At 32.8% G+C, this 20,909-nt stretch overlaps 3 protein-coding genes and 1 pseudogene across 5 annotated transcripts; 2 read left to right on the plus strand and 2 right to left on the minus strand.

Moving 5' to 3' along the window:
- The first annotated feature begins 1,213 nt into the window (after positions 1 to 1,213).
- LOC110650306 (FCS-Like Zinc finger 10) lies at positions 1,214 to 3,767 on the plus strand. Of its 2 annotated transcripts, none has more exons than XM_021805232.2 (3): positions 1,214 to 1,435; positions 2,025 to 3,134; positions 3,227 to 3,767. In XM_021805232.2, exons 2-3 carry the CDS (start codon positions 2,071 to 2,073, stop codon positions 3,378 to 3,380), a joined length of 1,218 nt encoding a protein of 405 aa, XP_021660924.1. In that variant the 5' UTR covers positions 1,214 to 1,435; positions 2,025 to 2,070; the 3' UTR covers positions 3,381 to 3,767. The 2 variants fall into 2 exon arrangements, with proteins under 2 accessions (XP_021660924.1, XP_057985903.1); XM_058129920.1 differs by having other exon boundaries at positions 1,215 to 1,435; positions 2,030 to 3,134.
- A 136-nt stretch (positions 3,768 to 3,903) lies between these two features.
- LOC110650305 (pentatricopeptide repeat-containing protein At3g22690) lies at positions 3,904 to 6,764 on the minus strand. Its single transcript, XM_021805231.2, has one exon. It carries the CDS (start codon positions 6,762 to 6,764, stop codon positions 4,209 to 4,211), a length of 2,556 nt encoding a protein of 851 aa, XP_021660923.1. The 3' UTR covers positions 3,904 to 4,208.
- Positions 6,765 to 8,645: 1,881 nt separating this feature from the next.
- LOC110650302 (probable E3 ubiquitin-protein ligase RZFP34) lies at positions 8,646 to 16,306 on the minus strand. 2 transcript variants are annotated; one of them, XM_058129932.1, is made up of 12 exons: positions 15,968 to 16,306; positions 12,899 to 13,151; positions 12,730 to 12,817; positions 11,806 to 11,865; positions 11,675 to 11,707; positions 11,252 to 11,329; positions 10,565 to 10,608; positions 10,020 to 10,060; positions 9,822 to 9,904; positions 9,612 to 9,703; positions 9,395 to 9,506; positions 8,646 to 9,285 (listed from the first exon to the last, which is right to left on the minus strand). In XM_058129932.1, exons 2-12 carry the CDS (start codon positions 13,084 to 13,086, stop codon positions 9,175 to 9,177), a joined length of 930 nt encoding a protein of 309 aa, XP_057985915.1. In that variant the 5' UTR covers positions 13,087 to 13,151; positions 15,968 to 16,306; the 3' UTR covers positions 8,646 to 9,174. The 2 variants fall into 2 exon arrangements, with proteins under 2 accessions (XP_057985915.1, XP_057985914.1); XM_058129931.1 differs by lacking the exon at positions 15,968 to 16,306 and having other exon boundaries at positions 12,899 to 13,513.
- LOC110651113 (leucine-rich repeat extensin-like protein 3) lies at positions 15,989 to 20,296 on the plus strand (annotated as a pseudogene).
- The last annotated feature ends 613 nt before the right edge of the window (positions 20,297 to 20,909 follow it).

Raw genomic sequence — 20,909 nt, forward strand, 5'->3', positions numbered from 1 at the left:
ATTATTTTCATTTAAAAAACAATTAAAAACAAAAATTTTTATTATAAAAAAAGCAAATAATAATTTAAACCTATTTTCTCACATATGAAAAAAATTATTTAGTGCAACTATTATTATTATTATATATATAACACTAAAATCATCGATTATAATGAGATTTATATAAATTTATCATAATAAAGAATTATAATATAAGTATTATATAATGATTGAGTTATTAAGTATTTTCATGTAAATTTAATTTAATAAATTAAAATATTAATATTTGAAACTAAAAATAAAGTTTTTTATTATGCAACTGTGAGATGAGTAATGAGACAAAGAATCACCGACTGGGGTGAGGGCATACGAGTAATTTGACGAATTCAACAAATTTTGTACGGACTTGTAGGTGAACTTTACTGGTCCGATTAACTGAACATTGTTAACTCAGCCCCCTAACCGGAGTTAATAGCCGTCACCGTTTGTCAGTTTCATTAAGAACCATTTCACAGCCAAGCTTTGTCGTTTTGTGATGACTTCCCTGATAAAAAAAATAAAAGGGTAAAAAAGTAATTCTATCAAGCCCTTTGCATTACGTAATCATCTACTCTCCGGTACGCTCTCATCCTGTTATTAATTAATATATTAATTATTTTTATATAGGATAATTATTAGTATCTAAAAATAAATCAATATTATTTGATTTTTAAAAATGTTAAAATATAATTTTTATATTTATTTATCATTTTTATTTTTAATTTTATAGTAAAAAATAATATATCCTCTATTTTCAAAATTTTCCTTTAGTTGTTTTATAATATAAGAAGCTAATAATATTTTTAATATTTCTCTAAGAAATTAGAATTTTTATATTAAAAAATATTAATGAAAGTAATTTTTTTTCCTTTCTAAAGATTTCATTGAAAGCCCTTAAATGGGTTGAAGAGAAGAGGCTTGAATATGCAATTTTCAAGGTTATTGAAGACAATGAAAGGCTCTTAAAAGTTTGTAGAAAAAGAATTGAAAAAATTCAAAGGAGAATTGATGAAAATTAGAAACAGAAATGGATAAAAAGTGAGGAAGGAAGTGACAAAACAGGACAGTTCAATTTTTAAGTATAGCTTCAGCCTTCAAAAAAGTTGGTGGATGCAAAATCTGTGGGCAAAGACTGTATTCTAATACGTACATCTCCAAAGAAAGGCATTGAAAAAAGTATAATTACTTACTGCCACACACACAAACAGAGAGAGAGAGAGAGAGAGAGAGAGAGAGAATGGAGTATTTCAGAAGCTCACTGCTGTGCTGATTTTGAGAGAGAGAGAGAGAGAGATAGGGAGAGAGAGAAAGAGAAGAGTAGTGCCCAAGAACCTATCTTTTTTTTTTTACTGCATTTGGGTCTCTTCTCTAAAACATCATCTCCCTGTATTTTCCACTGCAAGATAAAGGAGCCCAGGTGTGCTTTATTATTTTTGTTTATTCATTCTCTGATTAAACTTCTTATTGCTATTATCTCAGTTCATGCATTTTTTTTTTTATTAATTGTAATGTTTGGCCTTGATCATCTTCTTTGCACTGTTGGTTTTTTTTTAAGCTTTTTTAATTCTATTTTGGGGGATTGCTTATCTGGGTATCTCCTCTTTGAGCGATTTCTATCATCTGGGTTTTTCAATTTCATGGGGAAAATCAAGATTGACAGTGTTCTGCTTGACATGGTCCCCCTTGGTCTTCATAATTTTTTTTTTCCTGCATTTGGAGATTTTGCTATCCCTTGCTACTTTTCATCCACTTGATATCTAGTTGTTCTAGGATTTGTGAAATTTCAATCACTAAACAAATCTTTCTTCTGATCTTTCTCCTAAGCATAGTCCGTGAAATCTTTACTCTTCTTGTATATGAAAATGTTTATCAACGTCTTTTGTTACTATTTTCCTCAATGTAGCTGATTGTTGATAATCCTGATAAGAATATAATCAGTTTCCTGCTTATTCTAATTGTTTTCCCACAATATAACACTTATTTATTTGTTAAATCTGTTGCTTTAGTACAGATAAAGGGGTTTTAGGTGTTCCTGACAAGGGTCTTGGGGTAATGTTGAGGAAGAGAACCAGGTCACTCCAGAAAGATCAACAGATGGGTCCCTTAACAATGTCTGATTCTGGTTCTGAGCCCTTTACCCAGTCTGATTGTCTGGGATACAATCACAAAACAAACTCCTTTGTCGGTGTCCCTGGTCTGTTTGTTGGGTTAACTTCTAAGGGCTTATCAGATTGTGATTCTGTTAGAAGCCCAACATCTCCTCTGGATTTCAGGATGTTCTCAAATCTAGGAAATCCCAGTAGGTCCCAAAGGTCATCTCACAACGGGCACCAGAAGAGCTGGGATTGCAGTAAAGTAGGCTTAAGCATTGTAAATTCTCTTGATGATGATGATATGAGAGAATCTGGCAAATTTCTTCGATCATCAGAGAGCAAGAACATTCTTTTTGGACAGCGAGTAAGAATTAAAGACCCAAACTTTCAAGCCAATGCTAATTCTTTTGAGGCACCAAAGTCTTTGCCAAGAAATTTTGCAATTTTCCCTCATACCCATACCAAATCTCCACTTCAGAAGGGCAGCTCTAATGTTATTTTTGAGATTGGAGAAGCCCCATTTGCACCTGAGCACTTTGGAAAAATCCGGTCTTGTTCACTGGACTCCTGCAAGTCCTTTTCCACACTATCCCGATTGGCTGGACAGAACTCGAATGTGACTTCAGGGAATTTCTGCTTGAATAATCTTACTACCCAAGTGAATACTCCGATGCAATTTTCTGGAGGAAGCCCAAACTCAAACAACTCTTTGCATACTGATTTGAACTTGACTCCAATGTCTGTTGGCTCTGCCAATGGACGAATTGTTTCTCTCTCTGCAAGTGAGATTGAGCTTTCTGAGGACTATACATGTGTAATATCACATGGTCCCAACCCCAAGAAAACTCATATTTATGGTGATTGCATTTTGGAATGTTACTCTAATGAAGGAAAGGAGACTGGAGTCCCTCACGCTATTTCTAGCTCTATAATTCCAAGTCTATTTCCTTCAAATGATTTTTTGAACTTCTGTTATCATTGCAACAAGAAATTGGAAGGTGGGAAAGATATTTACATGTACAGGTTTGTTCTGAGTTATCTGCACAGGCTTTTATTTTGCACAATGCACATTACTTGTTGACTAGAGAATACTGATTTGTGTTGATTTCTCGCAGAGGTGAGAAAGCCTTTTGCAGTTTAAGTTGTCGCGCAGAGGAGATTATGATTGATGAGGAGATGGAGAAAGCAATCAAAAAATCTTCTGATGACTCTCACAGGTCTGACAATGGCGAGGAACTCTTTGAAAATGGCATTTTTAACACTCCATAGAGTCACTTTCATGGTTTACTGATAGCCACCACTCCCATGATTGATGAAACTGTACACAAAGGTAGACAGCCTTGATCATCCATTTATAAAGGAGCTGTTTATGTGCATCTGTTAGCAGCCATGGATGATCGTTTTGTACATTGTTCCCTTTGGTGTTCATGTTTCATCATTCATGGTTGTGGGGGATGGACCTATAGTTTTTGCTTATCATAATTCAGACTTTATATTGCCTCATAATTGAAGTAGAACAAGTGGCAGCTGATTTTTCTGGCTGCCAAATTTAACTCTTTTTCTCTCTATATCGATTGTGGCAAGAGTTGTTGTACAAGTCTGCAAACTCTACAAGTTTCTGATTGAATATAAAATGCTATTAAATATTGTATGCTATTTCCTCTAAGCTTGCAAATTTCCAAAAATTTGATTCCAAATTTGATGCCGGTAATTAATACTTGTTACTTCCCTTAGAGGCCAAAATCAGAAGTCACAAAATGATGTTTACAGGAGGAGTGCTCATATTGGGAAGATAAAATTAGATTTTTTTTTTTTGACAAATTTCCCCTAGGGGTGATATAAGCTTATTGGGGATGTTGACATTTTTCTCAAATTTCAAGCTTTTCTACAGCCTAATAGAAGTTCTTGCAGGGTTGTGGGTCCATACGTTTCACCCTTACGAGGTGAATAGGTGATCTCTCTTTCTCTGAGTTTGTTCAATTGCAGAGAGAGAGAGGATTTGGTGCTCAATTTTTTTATCTGTACTTCTGGCTCATTGGATAACTATTTTTTTTTTTTTTTTTGCAAATTATAAAGAACCCAAACCTTGAATTGCCATTAATCTTTACAGGAGCAATACCCATCTTTGAATCGATGAAATCTGTAGATATCCCTGATAACTATTTCTCTGCCATAAGCCTGAGATACTACCTTCATGAATGAGTGGCAATCGCCACAAATTCTAATGTTATTCACAACCCTTATAGTGGATTTTCCTTGGCTGTTTATTAGACCAAATGCAACAGCCAACCTTTCGCTATGCTGAGAAGAGGTATCTGGTAGTTGCTGCTTTATTAATCTTCTTTCTATTTCTTCCAACATGGAACAGATTTCTGCAGATTGCGGATTTGAGAATTCCCCTGCTGTAAACTTGTGAAGAACTCCATTTTGTTCAATCAGACTGAAACCTGGTTGCTTCCTTACTCCTGTGTCATGTAGTTTCCTTCTCACCTTACTCACATCATCCCATCTGCCAGCATTTGCGTAGATATTTGAAAGCAGTACAAAAGCTCCATCGTTTATGGGGTCTATCTCTATGAGATGTTTAAATGCAAACTCTGCTAATTCCACATTGTGGTGACTTCCACATGCTCTCATCAAGGAACTCCATATAGAGACATCTGGTTCCATTGGCATTGTTTCAATGAACTTCACTGCTTCTTCCAAGCGCCCGATTCGACCCAGGAGATCAACTATGCATCCATAATGCTGAATCTTTGGATTAATATTGTATAGAGTTCTCATTTTGTTGAAATATTTGTAGCCTTCATCAACTAAACCTCCATGGCTACATGCAGATAGAAGAGCTATAAAAGTGACATAGTCTGGTTTTATTCCCATTACCTCCATTTCCAAGTAAATGTCAATAGCTTTGTGGGCTTGCCCCTCCATAGCATATGCTGCTATCATTGCAGTCCAAACAAATACATTCCTTTCAGTTAATTCAGAAAAGAAGCTGTAGGCTATTTCAGCGCACCCACACTTCCCATACATGTCAATTAGGGCAGTGGCCAACAAGGAATCCAGACCAATGTCATTCTTTTTTATGTAAACGTGAAGCCAAATGCCATGATTCAAGGCTCCAACTCTAGCACAGGATGACAGCAAACCGATCAAAGTAATGTTGTCAGGCTTTACGTTTGAAAGCTGCATCTCCTGGAAAAAACCAAATGATTCTGTAAAGAGAACATGCTTCACATAAAAATTGAGCATGGTGTTCCAAGAAACTATGTCCTTCTCCGGAATGCTATTAAAAAAGCTCCTTGCTTTATCAACATCTCCACTTCGGCAAAAACCATCCAACATTGAATTCCATGATACAGCACTTCTGCAAGGCAACTGCTCAAAAACTATGCATGCTTCATCGAGTTTCTCACATTTTGCATACAAGTCGAGTAGAGCATTCCCAAGAAACCCATCAAAAGTCATTCCATATCTCATGATCAAGCCATGGATGGCTCTGCCTAACGCAAAATCTTCTACATGAATACAAGCTGAAAGTGCCGTCACTAGAACAACCTCATCTGGGCTCACATTTTCAAACCTCATTTGTCTAAACAAATCTAAACTTTCAAAATAACGCCCAAATTGGGCATAACCCGATATCATGATAGTCCAAGATATCAAGTTCCTCTCTGCCATCTGGTCAAACAAACTCCTAGCCTCTTCTATCTTATTGGCTTTCACATACCCACTAACAAGTGTAGTCCACATTACAACATCCACCTCAGATTTTTGACATCTACCCAAAAGCCTATGCGCTTCCTCCATTTTCCCACACTTGACATACATATCTGCCAAACAATTCAATAAACTCCCATCAATCTGAAGATTATTGTCTTCAATGTAGACATGAAATTTTTTGCCCATTTCTAAATCCCTCAACTTAGTACAAGCCGAGACCAAGCTAAGCATTGTTATCTCATCAGGTTTAACCCCACCCATCATCATTTCGTCAAACAAATGCAAGGCTTCTCTATACATTCCCACCGAAACAAAGCAAGATATCATGGTATTCCAACTAACAACATCTTTATGAGGCAATTTCTCAAACAATTGACGAACTTCTTCCACTTTGCCATACTTAGAGTACATTCCCATCAAATTGTTGTTCAGAGATTTGTTAGCTCCGAACCCAGATTTCAAAATCCTACCATGAACTTCACTACCTTGTTGAAGAGCAAAATTTCTAGAACAAGCATGAAGCAGGAAGTGAAAAGTGGAAAGATCTAACACCACGCCTTGAGTGACCATATGATAATAAGTCATAAACACTTCTTCTGGAAAACCTTCTTTAAGTTGGTTCTTAATAAAGGTGTTCCAAATTATGGTTTCTGGTTCAAATGTATAGCTACAAATCTGGTGGGCATAATCAAGCTCATCAATAGAGATTAAAAAACGAAGAACATGGCTGGTTATCAGAGAGTCATTGATGAGATTTGAGGTGATTAAATGGGCGTGAAGAGATGAAAATTCTCTTACATTTGAACAAGATTTTAACAAAGCTATAATGCAATTAGGTCTTAGAACTGAAATAGAGGTAGGACTTATTACGTTTAGCTTGTGGGTGGAAGGAGAGAGGGAAGAGCAGACAATAGGTGACGCTATGGCCATTTTTGGATGGTAGCCGTTGGCCCCGCCCAAATTTGTTGAAAGATTGGATTAGGATAGTGAAACGACAATTATGCCCCTATGTGAGGGAGCTTTATCAGTGTCATTAGGCTTATTGGAAAAAAAAAAAAAACTTTTAGATTTTTTACCGTTATAATCATATGTTAAAATTTAATTAGTTAATAATTAAAAGATTAAATTAAATTTAAGAAATAAAGGATAAATTATAATATAATCTCTAAAATTTTATTTAATTTATAAAATAGTCAATTAATTTAAATTTTATATTAAAATTTTTTTATAATATAAAATATATTTTATATTAATTTTAATTGAAATTTTACATTAAAAAAATATTTTTATTGATTAAAATATGTTTTAATATAATAAACAATTCAAAATTATAGAATAATAAATAAATACAAATAATTACATTATAATTTTTTTTTTCAATTATCAATTATAGTAAAGTAATCACATTTTAATAAAATAATAATTTTTTACATGATAATAATAAAGTTCATTTAAATTTTTTATTTAATTTTTTCTAGTCATCAATTTATTGTTTGATATATTTATCTTTCTAAATTAATGAGTAATTGATATGATTTTAAAAAGATTAACTGTAATTTTTATTTATAAAATTATGAATTATTTTTTATGATTAATTATATGGCCTATATTCAATATGTAGTTTGACTAGTTATTTTATTATAATGTAATTATTTTGCGTAATTGATAATTGAAAAAAAAAATTACAATATGCTTATTTTGTTATTATTTTTTTATTATTATGTAATTTTTAAATTATTTATTATATTAAAATATATTTTAATCAATAAAATTAATTTTTTAATATAAATTTTCAATTAAAATAAATGTAAACATATTTTATATAATAAATAAAATATTTAAATATAAAATTTAAATCAATCAATTATTTTTTAATTAAACAAAACTTTAAAAATTATATTGTAATTTATCATTACTTTCTCAAATTTAATTTAATTCTTTTGACTATAATCATAATAATTAATTAAATTTTAATTATAAAATAAAAAATTTGACTAAAATTATAAAAATATCAAAAATTTTGAATTTTTTCATTATAATTAAAAAAGTGGAATAAAGTCCGGCTTATATCCAAGTAAATTCCTCAAATTCTTATTTAGAAAAATTAAAACATAGCATTTATCTGTTAATCAAGTTGCTTTTTGTATAGATAGGCCATAGAGTAAGGGCGGAGCTGGCTTGTTGACCCACTCAATTTAAAAAAAAAAAAAAAAATCTTATGCATTCTATTTACTAAAATAATTATTTTATTCCATGATAACTTTTAAAATATTATTATATTTAATAATTTGAGTTATTATTTTGATAAATATTGTACTTATATAACTGAAATTTATATTAATAATTATTGTGATTTACATTAATATATATAAAATTTATTATATTCATTAATTTGTTAACCTGTGATTATCTATTGTAATTGCAACATTCAACCATTTTAATCCAAATAAATTAGCAACACTTATACATACGACAAGAAGCCATAAGACCAATTAAAAGTCTATTTGATATTATTAGAACAATCACTTTCTTAAATATAAAAATTAAATAATATTAAAAAATAATTTAAAATTATATTTAATAAATTTTAATTATAAAAATATTAAAATAATAAAATAATTTTCTTAAATTACTTTTTTTTTTTAATAACATGTATTTTAAATGATGATGCTTTTAGTATAAAAAGCAATTTCAATCTCTCAAACTTGACATCACGCGCTAAGAAAATTATCCAAAAAAGCTGACCACAAATATAATTTTTCAATCACCTGCAAAGTTTACAAGTGAACTTGCATTCTCGATATGGGGAAATTTTCACGTTGAAGATAACTTTATTACACGTCAGTAACTATAACAACTCAATCCCCATAGCTTTTCAAGCAACCACCACCCAAAGATGCGCTTTCATAAGAATCATATATAAAAGAAACTCACAAGACGGCTACATAAAACCTCCCGTAGGAGCCTATCAGAAACATATTTTGCTCTACCAACTTCTACAACCACGTACCCAGCACTGGGCCTCGTCAGCACCCTTTTAACTTCTGAAAATACGAAACACAAGGAAAGGACCAGGGAAAATGGGAGAGAAGCAACATTTTGACTACATTGATTCACTTCACCACAGGTACAAAGAAAACAGAAGACACAAAAAGAAAAAAAAAAGGGGGAACCACACAAAGATACAACGGGATGCAGAACCACAGGATCATACATTATCCCATCCATGAGCATTGCTCAGGTGGCTGAAAAGGCAAATTAACACCCCCCCAAACTGATGATGCATCCCGTATTTGAAGCTATCACCACTGTAATTTCCTAAGTTATACAGTCTGCCATCTCAGCTTCTTGTTTGACGGGTATTGTATGACTTGCAATCCAAGCATTTCTGAGCTACAATATGATATTGTACTTGTGAAGTCTTTCCACAGTCATTGCAAAGGATCCAAACCTGTTGTAAACAGACCACCATCAGTATTTACAACGTCATGCTGCTTTGTAAAAGAACAGCTTAAAACAGTAGGGGAAAAGAATGGAAAAGTGAGAGAGAGAGAGAACACCATTTTATTCTGGTAAGATTCTGGCATTGGCGTTGCTGCAATTTCCATATCAAATTTCTCCCATACCTTAGACATATCACAAACTGACTTCGAGCAGAGAGGACAAGCATATCTGTCACAGTGAATAATGTATCATTTGTAAATATTCTGCACCAAAATGCTTATAAAAGATTGAGGAATCAAATAGAATAGGAACAGAAACTGCCAAGGCACTTACTGGTGGTGTTCGCTCATCTCCTTTAAGCAGTTCTTATGAATTGTGTGTCCGCATGGCAATACAGTTACGTCATATCTTGACTCAAATAAAAACTGCAGATATAATCATTTGAATCACAACTGCAGAGTTAGGCACTAGCCATTGTCCAAATGCATTGATCTATCATCATAAGAGAGAAATAGCCGAGAAAAGGGTCAAGAGACAATCTACCTCAAAGCAAACAGGGCAGTTGTGGTGCATTGCCCCCTCTACACATGGATGGTTGTTCTTTAGAAGAATCGAGTAGCAACAGCCTACACAGCACACAGAGCAGAACAATTCCGCATGTTGATCATGTCATAATTCATAACTGCTCGAGAGTTCAAACAAAAATATAGTTGCAAAATTTATATGAAAGCAGCAGCTTACCACACTTGTAACAATGGAAGAAATTCTCACGACCTCCAATTCTGCCAAGTAATAAATTCTAGTTAGATATATATTCAAAAACACACAGAAGAGTAGCCAAAAAAAAAAAAAAAAAAAAAAAGCACAAGTGAATCAACAATGCTTTTTTTAGGTGGAAGAAACATATAGTAAACAATTTCAGTGTTCCTGCAAGTAAAGTCACGGACAAAAGATCTCTTATTATTATCCACAGGCAAACCTTAAACCATGTTTATTAAGTTATTTTTGATAATTTAATCAATCTTCTGCAAAGTAATATCTTAGGAGCAGGAATGTTTGCTTAACAAAATAATTAAATGGAAAAAAATGGAGATTGAAAGGGAAGTGCTTGTTTCTAGTATCAGCCCAAACACTGTACATCTTTGTTCTAATGGTTCTCCTCTCATCAAATAATGCCAGATAACCAGGAATTTGAGAATTGATATATTTTAGCCTGCCGCTAAAAGAGAGTAGTTCTTTCTCCAATTATTGTAAAGACAAGCTATAAAGCAGAGAGATAGGCATACCTGCAAATCCCACAGCCATCACAATGATACTGTTTCTTCGATGTCTGCAAGTGAACACATAAGATTAAATTAGCATGTCAATCCCAATAGTTCGAAAGAAAAAGGAAAAATGCATTAAAGAACCCTTGATGTTTTTGCTATTGAGCCCTTTAACTGAAGTTACCTTTTGTTGATCCCTAAATCTTTTCAATTTGGTGCTATTTAGTACTATTTTCACATAAAAAAGAGATAATATAGACCCAAAAGCAGAATTGCCATTAAGAAAAGCCAAGGATCTAATATCAGGAAATAAACTATTCGTACGTTCAGGGTACAACAGTGATGTTTACAATCTGTAATGCATTTGCTATAATAATACCCAATATTGTATCTTTTGCAATTAAATTAGTAATCAATAACACCAGATTAAATAGTTCAAGGAACTAATAGAACATACTACCAGTTGGAGGGCTCAACAGCAAAACTCCAAAATGTCATGGGCTTCATAAAGGATTTTGCCAAAAGAAAAAAAAAAATTATGGATCTGCACCACACCTTAATGCAGAACTGTGTAAGACAATCCTATTATGGCACAATAACACATGATCAATGCTACATTTGGCACCAAAATTCATAGTCCAATTTCAAAACAAGTTTTCTTAATTCATGGCGAAACATACCAATAAAAAGATAGAATTAGCTACTTACATCATCATCAAACAGCTTGCAAGTCTCACAGAAGAACCTTCCCATGCATACCCCACAGTTAGTACAAAATTGTTGAACCTGGTCATAGCAGCAAACCGGCCCCGAATGATATCAATTACATATCCAAATGCCAATTCTCACAGAAATGATATGCAAGGAAAAAAAAGTTAGTTTTAACTTCCATTTTAGGGAAATTTAAACATTTTTTAAAGATGGTAATAAATTAGCCAAGATGAAATCAACTATTTCGTTTATAATCTTCCAATCTCAAGCCCCTCACTTTATTTCTTTGTTTCTGTATTCTTCCATCTAGGAGCCATGTTTACAAGGTACACGATCATAAAAGGCTTTTTTATTCATATTCCATAACTCTCCAACATGAATTTGCCTAAATGTGATATTATGAATACGAAAAGTACTCACCCCTTGTTCAGTGCCACACAGTGAACATATCACCTGGGAAAGAAAATGTTATCAGAATAATACTAATATTTAATAAAATCATGATGTATTTACCAGAATAACCCATGGATGGAAGGAAAACCAATAAGTACCTGTCTCACTTCATGGCGCGACATGTCATGTCTAAGCTTCTGGTCAACATTGATATTGTTCTGTACCAAACAAAAATTTTAGTTATATCTGATGATATTAAAATTCACCAACACAAATATTCAAAAAATATAGAATTACTGGTTCTCAGAGCTAACTTTAGCCATCAACACAGACAGCTGCAATTAATTGTATCCAAAACAAAACTCTACTATAGTTGCATGCCAGAACAGAAGATAGTAATCCAGTGAATCATACTGTTGAATTCCACACCATATATGATGATAGCACCGAGGTAGTGCAACAAATGCATAATCACAAGTAGAACTTGATTCTTAACTAGTTAGATGCAGGAGTTTTTAACAAGCATACTACTGTCTGTCCTTTAATAGATCAAAACAAAATTGTCTTGCATGAGGTGCCGACAATTTCAAAATGACAATAAAACAAGGAAATTGATTTGCAACTGAAATAGAAAATAAAAAAGTTTGATGCAAAGAAAGGGCAATTATAGATCTTTCACGTGACACACTTTCTCTCGTTTGTCATGATAACTAATCATATTCCCTCTTAAATCATTTTCACCCTGTATTGTTTCATTTGCCTCCCCTTTCCCAGACTTTATATCTGAAGTGGGAGTCAGGAATCATATGATTCCTGATCAAAATTGGCTTCTATGGGCTAATAGCCCTTACAAGTATCTCTCCTCTCAACCACTCTTGAATAAAAATGTATAAGAGTTGGGTAAAAAATAGAGAAATTTAAATGAAAAACTACATTTCCAACACTGTTGCTTCTTTTCCCACAAAGCATTTGAGCTGTAAGCCAATCACAGCCAAGCTGGATGCTTGTGCACTATCAATAAAGCAAATGAACAAACTGATCAATTAATGCATACATACAGTGAGAGTAAACTAATAACTCACCTTTGACTTATTATGACAGTGACGGCAATCAAAGATCTCATCACAACAAGGGGCTCTTATACGGCACCTTCTGCGATAATGTGGACATCTGCAAAGGAAGCATAAGATATAAATAAATTGTAGTGAAAGGAATTGGTAAAACTAGAAGACAAACAGGGAAGGACCTTACCCATACTTCATATAACCTTTATCTAGCACTTCCAAAATCTTCATCTTGTTTGATTCTTCTGAAACTATGCACTCTTCATTCAGCTGCTGAGAGTGCAAATCCATTGACTTTGTTTCACTGTCTTTGCTAGCAGAATGTTGAATGGTTGGCACCATTTGCAGACTATCAAAACTCTTGATTTCCTCCATTGCATATAATGCCTTCAAACTCGACAATAATGGGACTCTACGAGCAGGCAGCAACCCAAGATGACCTGCATGTAGGAACATATTTAGAAAAGATTCTAAAACCTTCAAAGGATATTTAGTCACCCGATCAAGCCACACAAGCCTCCCATGTGTGTTGCTTTCTTCTATACTGCTGCAGATCAATTGAAATCAGCAACAACATAATCCAATTAAGGCTGAACAGCTCCAAAGTCCAGTCAGCAATACTCCAAGAGAAGAATCATCAAAACAAGTAGATCTATAAAAACCATATTATAATTATATGCAGCACTGAGATACTCCAATGCCTTCAGCTGTGATTAGTAAGAATAGCATTGCATGATTAGTTGATTCCTTGAAGAAGTCCCAGAACCAAGTTCAATTATGCTGGACTTGACCATTAGAGGACTTGACCATTAGAGGCCTCAACCTATGGTAAAAGCAATACACCACAATCAAATGCATTCTAAGAAGTCATAAAACATGAGGGAAAGAGTGCAGAAATGTGCTTGTTGATTGTCCATCAAGGACAGGCCTACCTCAGTTGGCAACTCTGAACCAAGTCTCCTCTGAAAACTGAACTTACCCAAAAAAAAAAAAAAAAAAAAAAAAATTAGTATCGTTGGAACATCAGATACCTCCCATTGTGTCGGATAAGGCTTATTTGACCTTAGCTGGTTCGCTTGTTATCTAAAGTCAGGGGATTTTTCATACAGCTAGGAGGTTCACAACCTACCGCCCATTCCAGAAAGTGATCTTGCTCTTCTCCAACCACCAACTTCCCCAAATCAATAGGGCACATCTCCATTCTACTAAGAAAGGTTTGTTCTAGAAGAAAATTGGAGTTGAAAAAAGATATAGACCTAAGTATTAATACCTACCACCCACTGGTTTGATGGCATGAGTCAGTGAACGTCATCTAGCTCTATGAACATGATTTCAAATAACAGTTGAAAGAAAAGGATACATAGATACAAAGAATTCGAGTGAAGTGACTGATGAAGGAAAAGAGATTTAAGGCTAGGCTCAGTGTCTGGAGGGAATGTCATTACAGAAGTGGGTGTGCATCACTGTTTTATGTCCTACATGTTCAAATCCCTTGCTTTATTGCAGAACCACTTTATTTTTCATAAGTATGATAAATAAACATGTATTCTTGGTGTTAACCTTCCAAAATTGGTTAATATGGCATATCCAAGAGGAACACTGCCATGTAGAGAGCTCCTAATTCTACACAGGCACTCTCCCATCTTGTATGCTTGCAACTGATGATATATATAATTGAAATCAACAAAAGAAATTCATTCTAGCATCCTAACAGAGCAGAGGTGAATGAATGGGCTAAAAAGATTAGCCTTACTTGAGCTTGGACAATTTATAAGGTTAGAACTAACCAATTAGTTACTTGCATTGACACTTATAAACCCCTTAAACTTGATGTCTCTTTTAATATGGGACTCTTAACAGTAATTCTAGAAAACAAGGACTGCTTGATGATATGTCCCTCCCACTAGATCTTTGATAGCTACTTTGATTAGCCGGTCACATTTCAAGGACAAACAAGAAAAGAGAGTTATCCAACTCAGACCCATGTATAAGGCATCGCATCTGTAATCAACAAGCACAAGACCGTAACAGAAAATATAAAGCTACCATCAAGTGTGAAATTTTATCCAGAACTTCCCACTGTGATTGTTGATGAGTTTATCGTTGTATATGTTTTTAGCTGTTTTGTACTTTAATTACCTACAACTTGCACAGAGTACATGGAAGTATCATGCCAGAAATGAAGTTAAAGACCAATACAAAATGGAACTAATAGTCACCAAAAGGATGTGATCTATTTTCTCCAAAGATATCAGTCTTCATAGTAATATCAAATATTATAGAAACAGCTTCAAGAATCCATTTCATCAGCATTTTTCCCACTTAATCAAGAACACAATTCACCGTGAAGTTTAATTGAAGACAAAGTTATAAAGTTTAACTGAAAGGGGGAAAAAAACCAAAATATTATATGCGGAAAAAGTCCAGCCGCAAGAAAGATTCCCTCAGCGATATCAAACCGACCGAACACTTATTTTCTAAAAATATCAGCAAAAGCTACTACTATACACAGAAATAACTGTCCAACTCAAAATATTAACAGGAAACTATCGAGAAACAGAAGGAAAACGACAAACGCACACCGCTGATTCGCATGCCGAAAGAATAACTTTATCCAATAAAGACAGCAGCACACATGGAATATTTACGAAGGATGAGAGACAACTGAAACATTGTCTAAAATAGCAAAACACCCACTTCACAAGCAGCAAGAACAAACTGCACTCCACACAGGAATCAACAGAGCACAAATTATACACATCAAGCAGACATGCCAACCCGAAACTAAATATTGCACTCAAACAAACTCCTGATTAGCCACCTCCTATTCCTCTTACTTTCCAATTATGCACAACAACTAAATGTTTCCATATCTAATAACACGATAGAGAAAGAGAAAGGAAAAGTAATTCAAAACATCAAACATTTTGCAAGTTACAGTTCCTGAGACAACCAAAATTCAGAAAAACCTTTCTTTAAAAACTTTTTCCAAATTTTGGTTTTCTCAGAAACGACACAACAAAACTCAGTTTCAAATCAAATTTTCCTTCTCTTACCCCGTGTTTGCCAAACAAGACACAGAACCTAACCTAGCTATACCATAAAGCAACCAAAAAAGCAAAAAGGAATCCAGCATTTGCTCGATACTGAGAACAGATACGTTACCATAAAGTGCACAGAGAACAGCAATAACAAAGAGAGCTAGGGAGGTAGAATAAAAACTTTAATTACGAAAAATTTTTACAGAATAACGAACTTTCAATCTGGAAAGACGATGATGACGAGGTCACTGATCCGAACTGAAAATGTTAAACAGTTAGGTGTGCGACGTGATCCGCCGGAGCTCCGATGGAAATTCTCCCTTCCCGTTCCTATTTCGGTTTGCTATGATTTGTTTTTTGCGTGCGAAGCGATAATGAAAGTGATACATAGAAAGGATGAGATCAGAATCTGATTTATATAGAGGTTCTTTAGAAAGGTTGAGGTTGAGGCTTTTGCATTCTAGAGTCTTCAAAATTAGCTGTTTACAGACGAAAGCGAAAGCTGTGAGCCATTTCTTTTTGTAACTTTCCTAAACTTCATTTACAGGTTGCCCAGAAAAAATATCTTCCCTTTTTCAAATGTGAATCGGCTAAGATTTAATACAGGCATATTCACGGTAAAGCGTAGGAGGAAAAAACACACGCATCGTCCGATGTAAAAACACACGCATCGTTGGTGATATCAACAGGTAAGAGTGTGAGATAAAGTGATGGTGACATAGTCGGTCCGAGATGAGATAAGGATGGACCGCAACAGCATGGGATTATAGCTCTTACTGTAGCGGATGCTAGTCCGTGAACGGCTCCCGTTTCTGAATTTGACAGAGGGCCGTAGACGGCGGACACGTGTCCTAGTCGGCCCGACAGGTTGGGGTAAGATTTTGGCTAACGCATGATAGATGACGTGTAAAAGATTATTGTAAAATATCTTTTTCGAGTATGGTTTGGCACGAATATTTGTATTCATTTTTCCCTTGCTTATCTACTAAATTAAAGTTAAGAGTTTTTTTTTTTTTTTCTCCGACTAAATTAAATTTTTATAATAAGAAAAATACAGATGGTTGAGCTGTTTAATCTTTATTTATTTATATATATATTTTTAAATTATTTTATCTAAAATTATTTATAAATTAAAAATAATAATTAATTTTTTTATATTTTTATTTTTTTTATTAAATATAATAATTATTTTTATAATTTTTTAAAATTTATTTTTTCATGTGAAATAAAAGTTATTTAATTTAAATAAAAAATATTTATTATAATTTAAGTGATAATTATTTTTTAATTATTATATAAAAATTTTAAATATTATATAAAAATAAATGAATGGATTATAATTTTAATCAATGGTGCCTCCCACGTTTGCCACTTGACACGTAGAGGGGCCACGTCACCCATTATTTAAAAAAAAATTGAGATGAATTTAATTAAATTGTCAATTTAAGTCTAATATTGATTGATGATCGTAGAGAAAGAGAGATGAATATACCAAATCCAACTTTTAAAAATCTTTATTTCACACAACTCAAAATCATGAATAGATAAATGGTCTTACAATTGAAAATTGATTAATTTCATTTTAATTTGAATTTGATTATCAAGAAATTATTTTATATAATTATTGTATATATAATTATTAATTATTAATTATAATTATTTAAAATGTTGAAGAAAATAATCAATGAAAAAAATATTTTTTAATTAAAAAATTAAATTATTTTTTTAATTTTAATTTTAACAATTAATATTTAATTTAATTATTTAAAATAAATAAAAAATCATAAATAATAATACCTTACTTATAACTTATTTATTTAATTTAAAACTACTCTTCAACCAAATACAAAGTTATATTATCCTAATATTTTTTAAAAATATCAATACTATCTTACTTTAATAACTATAATACTTAGGTACATATACTTTTTAATAATTTTAATCAATTAAATTATTTTTAAATACTTTTTAACTAAATACTTAAATTATTAAAAAGTTAAATTATTTATTTTTAATTTGATTCACATGTTAAAAACTATATTTTAAGTCAAAAATTAAAAATAAATAATTAAACCAAATACATTTTAAAATGTGAATACTTATATATATATAATATAAACATATATCATAAATTTAAAACTACAATCAAATAATAAAAAATATTTTAATGGAAACATTTCTTATAAAATAATTTCCATTAAAAATATTGTTTACAAATAAGTTATTTTGGAAACAAACGAAACATAATGTGAAAAGAATAATACGTGGCACATGCATCTCTTAATGAAGCACAATCTTAATCTTAAATTCTTAATCTTCAATAATTAGGAAGCAACCATTACGTGGCTATTAGGATTAGAAGCTTTGGTCTCAATTATTGTTGAGTGATTAGAAAAATTATTATTGACATTTAGGTGTTTATATAATCAATTAATATAAAATTATCAATATTTATTTATATGCCACAATTATCATAATTTTAATTAATATAATATGATGAAAAAAATTTATTTAGATCTGATCTATTATTAACATAAGACATATAAATAAATTCCATTCACTTTATATGTAAAATTTACATACACGTTTGTGTATTAAATTTATAATAAATATAATTTAGATAAAAATTTTATAATATAATATTTATAAATTGATTGAATTGGTATATTCGTGTGTAGAAAAAACTTACTTGAATGATTATGAACTAAAAGGGTGTTTAGCAAGCAAACGAGTTTATTAGAAGTAGAAGAATTTGAAGGCATGGGCAGCTGCCATGGCCATGTAAAATAGGAAAAACTTATTTAGATTTGATTTATCATATACTTAAAACATAAATATATAGATCTCATCGTACAGGTTAAGTTAAATATATATTTACACGTTTGAATTATTACATTTTTTCTTGATAAACACTTAAATAATTTTTGTTTTCTATCTCATACCTTAACTAAAAAAAAAAAAAAAAAGAATGTATCAATTAAACACAAATTTGAATATGACCCCAAAGGTGAGGTATAATGATGAGTCCCACATTGGTTCTGCAAGGAGGTGTTGGGTATTGGGTGTTATATATATGAGTTTGTGAATCTCCCCTTGTAAACTAGCTTTTGACTGCAGTTATGCAGGTTCATTTCATTTGATATCAGAGCCTAACTATGTATGGGTCATTACGTCATGTACAAAGGTTCCCTCTTCTTTTTCGAGAGAGGTCGAGGTGAACGAATTATAACTCCAGTTGCTTCACGAAGACGTTCAGTCTAAAGGGGTCGAGAATGATGAGTCTTACCTCGGTTTTGCAGGGAGGTCTGCTCCTGACAATTCATTTATTCAAATTGTTGTTGGGATCGATTTGAAAAATGGCGACATTGCTGGCAATTTGGTTAAAGAGCTAGGACTTCTTACAGGCATGTCATTTTTCCATATCAACTCCAATAGATTCTATGGAAGAGTCCCAAAAGGTTTGAAGAAACTTAAGCTTCTGTACGAGCTCTATCTAAGCAATAATTGTTTCGCCGGTAGGTTTCCTTCTGTTGTTCTTGATTTGCCAGAGCTCAATTATCTTGATCTTCGATTCAATGAGTTCGAAGGTAAAGTTTTGAGGAAGCTATTTGATAAGAATTTGGATGCAATATTTATAAATAATAACAAGTTTGCTTTCAAGTTGCCTGAAAATTTTAGTAATGCACCGGTATCTGTTATTATTCTTGCAAATAATAAGTTCCATGGATGCCTTCCTACAAGTCTCGGTAAAATGTGGAAAACTTTGAACGAAGTGATCTTGGCGAACAATGGGCTACATTCATGTCTACCTAAGGAGATGGGGTTGCTCAAGAATTTGAAAGTTTTTTATGCAAGTTATAACAGGATGGTGGGGGAGTTGCCTAATGCAATTGGAGAAATGAAGAGCTTGGATCATCTTGATGTGTCTCATAATATGTTCTCAGGGACTATTCCTAAGAGGTTATGCTCACTTCCCAATTTGTAAAATTTTAGTTTTGCTTATAACTTCATCACTGGTGAGACACTCGAGTGCTTGGCGTTGGATGCTTTTAATGATAACAGGAATTGTTTAAGGGACACGTCAATGCAGAGATCTCATTTGCAATGTAAAATGTTCTTATCTAAACTAGAAGTTGATTGTAAAGCTTTTAATTGTCACAACCCTTCTCTGCCTTCTGTGTCACCGCCGCTTCCTCCACTATTATATTTGCCTCCATCACCACTAACTTCCCCTCTCCCTCCACCTCCACCAGTTTATTCGCCTCCTCCACCAAACACCTTCTTCACCTCCTCCACCACTACCTTTTCCTTCCCCTCTGCCTCCAATAATTCATTCACCTCCTTCCCCTCCTCCATCTCCCCATCCACCACCTCCATTCCCTTCACCTCCTCTTCCTCCACCTCCACCACCACCATGCCACCCTCCACCATTGCTATCACCACCATCACCATCGCAGCCACCACCACCTCTACCAGCTCTAGTATATAATGGCCCATTTCCACCAATCATTGGCACCCCATATGCATCTCCACCACCACCATAATTTTATAACTGATTTGTTCTTTAGAAAGATTTTCTCCTTTCGCCAACCCAATTGATAACTTCATTGGTTCTCATGTATTAACTATTCTCCCAACAAGAAGCAAAAGAATGTGATACAAAATCCTTCTAGCCATCTATTAATCAAAGCTAATTTCTCGTGTGTTTGAATAATTGCATGCAATACGTAGGTAGGATTCAAGCTAAAATAAGAATAGTATAGTGAAGAAAAATAGATGGTGTTATTAAGTGTTGAGTTTGAGTGAATCATATTAAGAGAATTACCAGAAAAAAAAAAAACTTAAAGATTATCACGTAAAAGAAGTATTATTGTATTTTGAATATGCTTATATAAGAATTAGGCGTTCAGTTCCAATTTCATTATGGTTTTAATTAGGAATTAGAGTTGGAATTCAATTTTTGGAATTTTAGGAATCAGACTCAGTATTCTGATTTAGGTTTAGCTACAATCAATTTTACTATGGTTTTGATTATTTTTTAAATTAATTTTACTTTTAATTTCATTTTAGATCTCGATTTTTACACTAAAATTATAATATTCTTGTGTTCATTTTACAATAGAAAATATAATATTAAATTTCTAATATGAAAACAAC

Source organism: Hevea brasiliensis, chromosome 11, assembly GCF_030052815.1.
Source record: "Hevea brasiliensis isolate MT/VB/25A 57/8 chromosome 11, ASM3005281v1, whole genome shotgun sequence".
Classification (NCBI taxonomy): domain Eukaryota; kingdom Viridiplantae; phylum Streptophyta; class Magnoliopsida; order Malpighiales; family Euphorbiaceae; genus Hevea; species Hevea brasiliensis.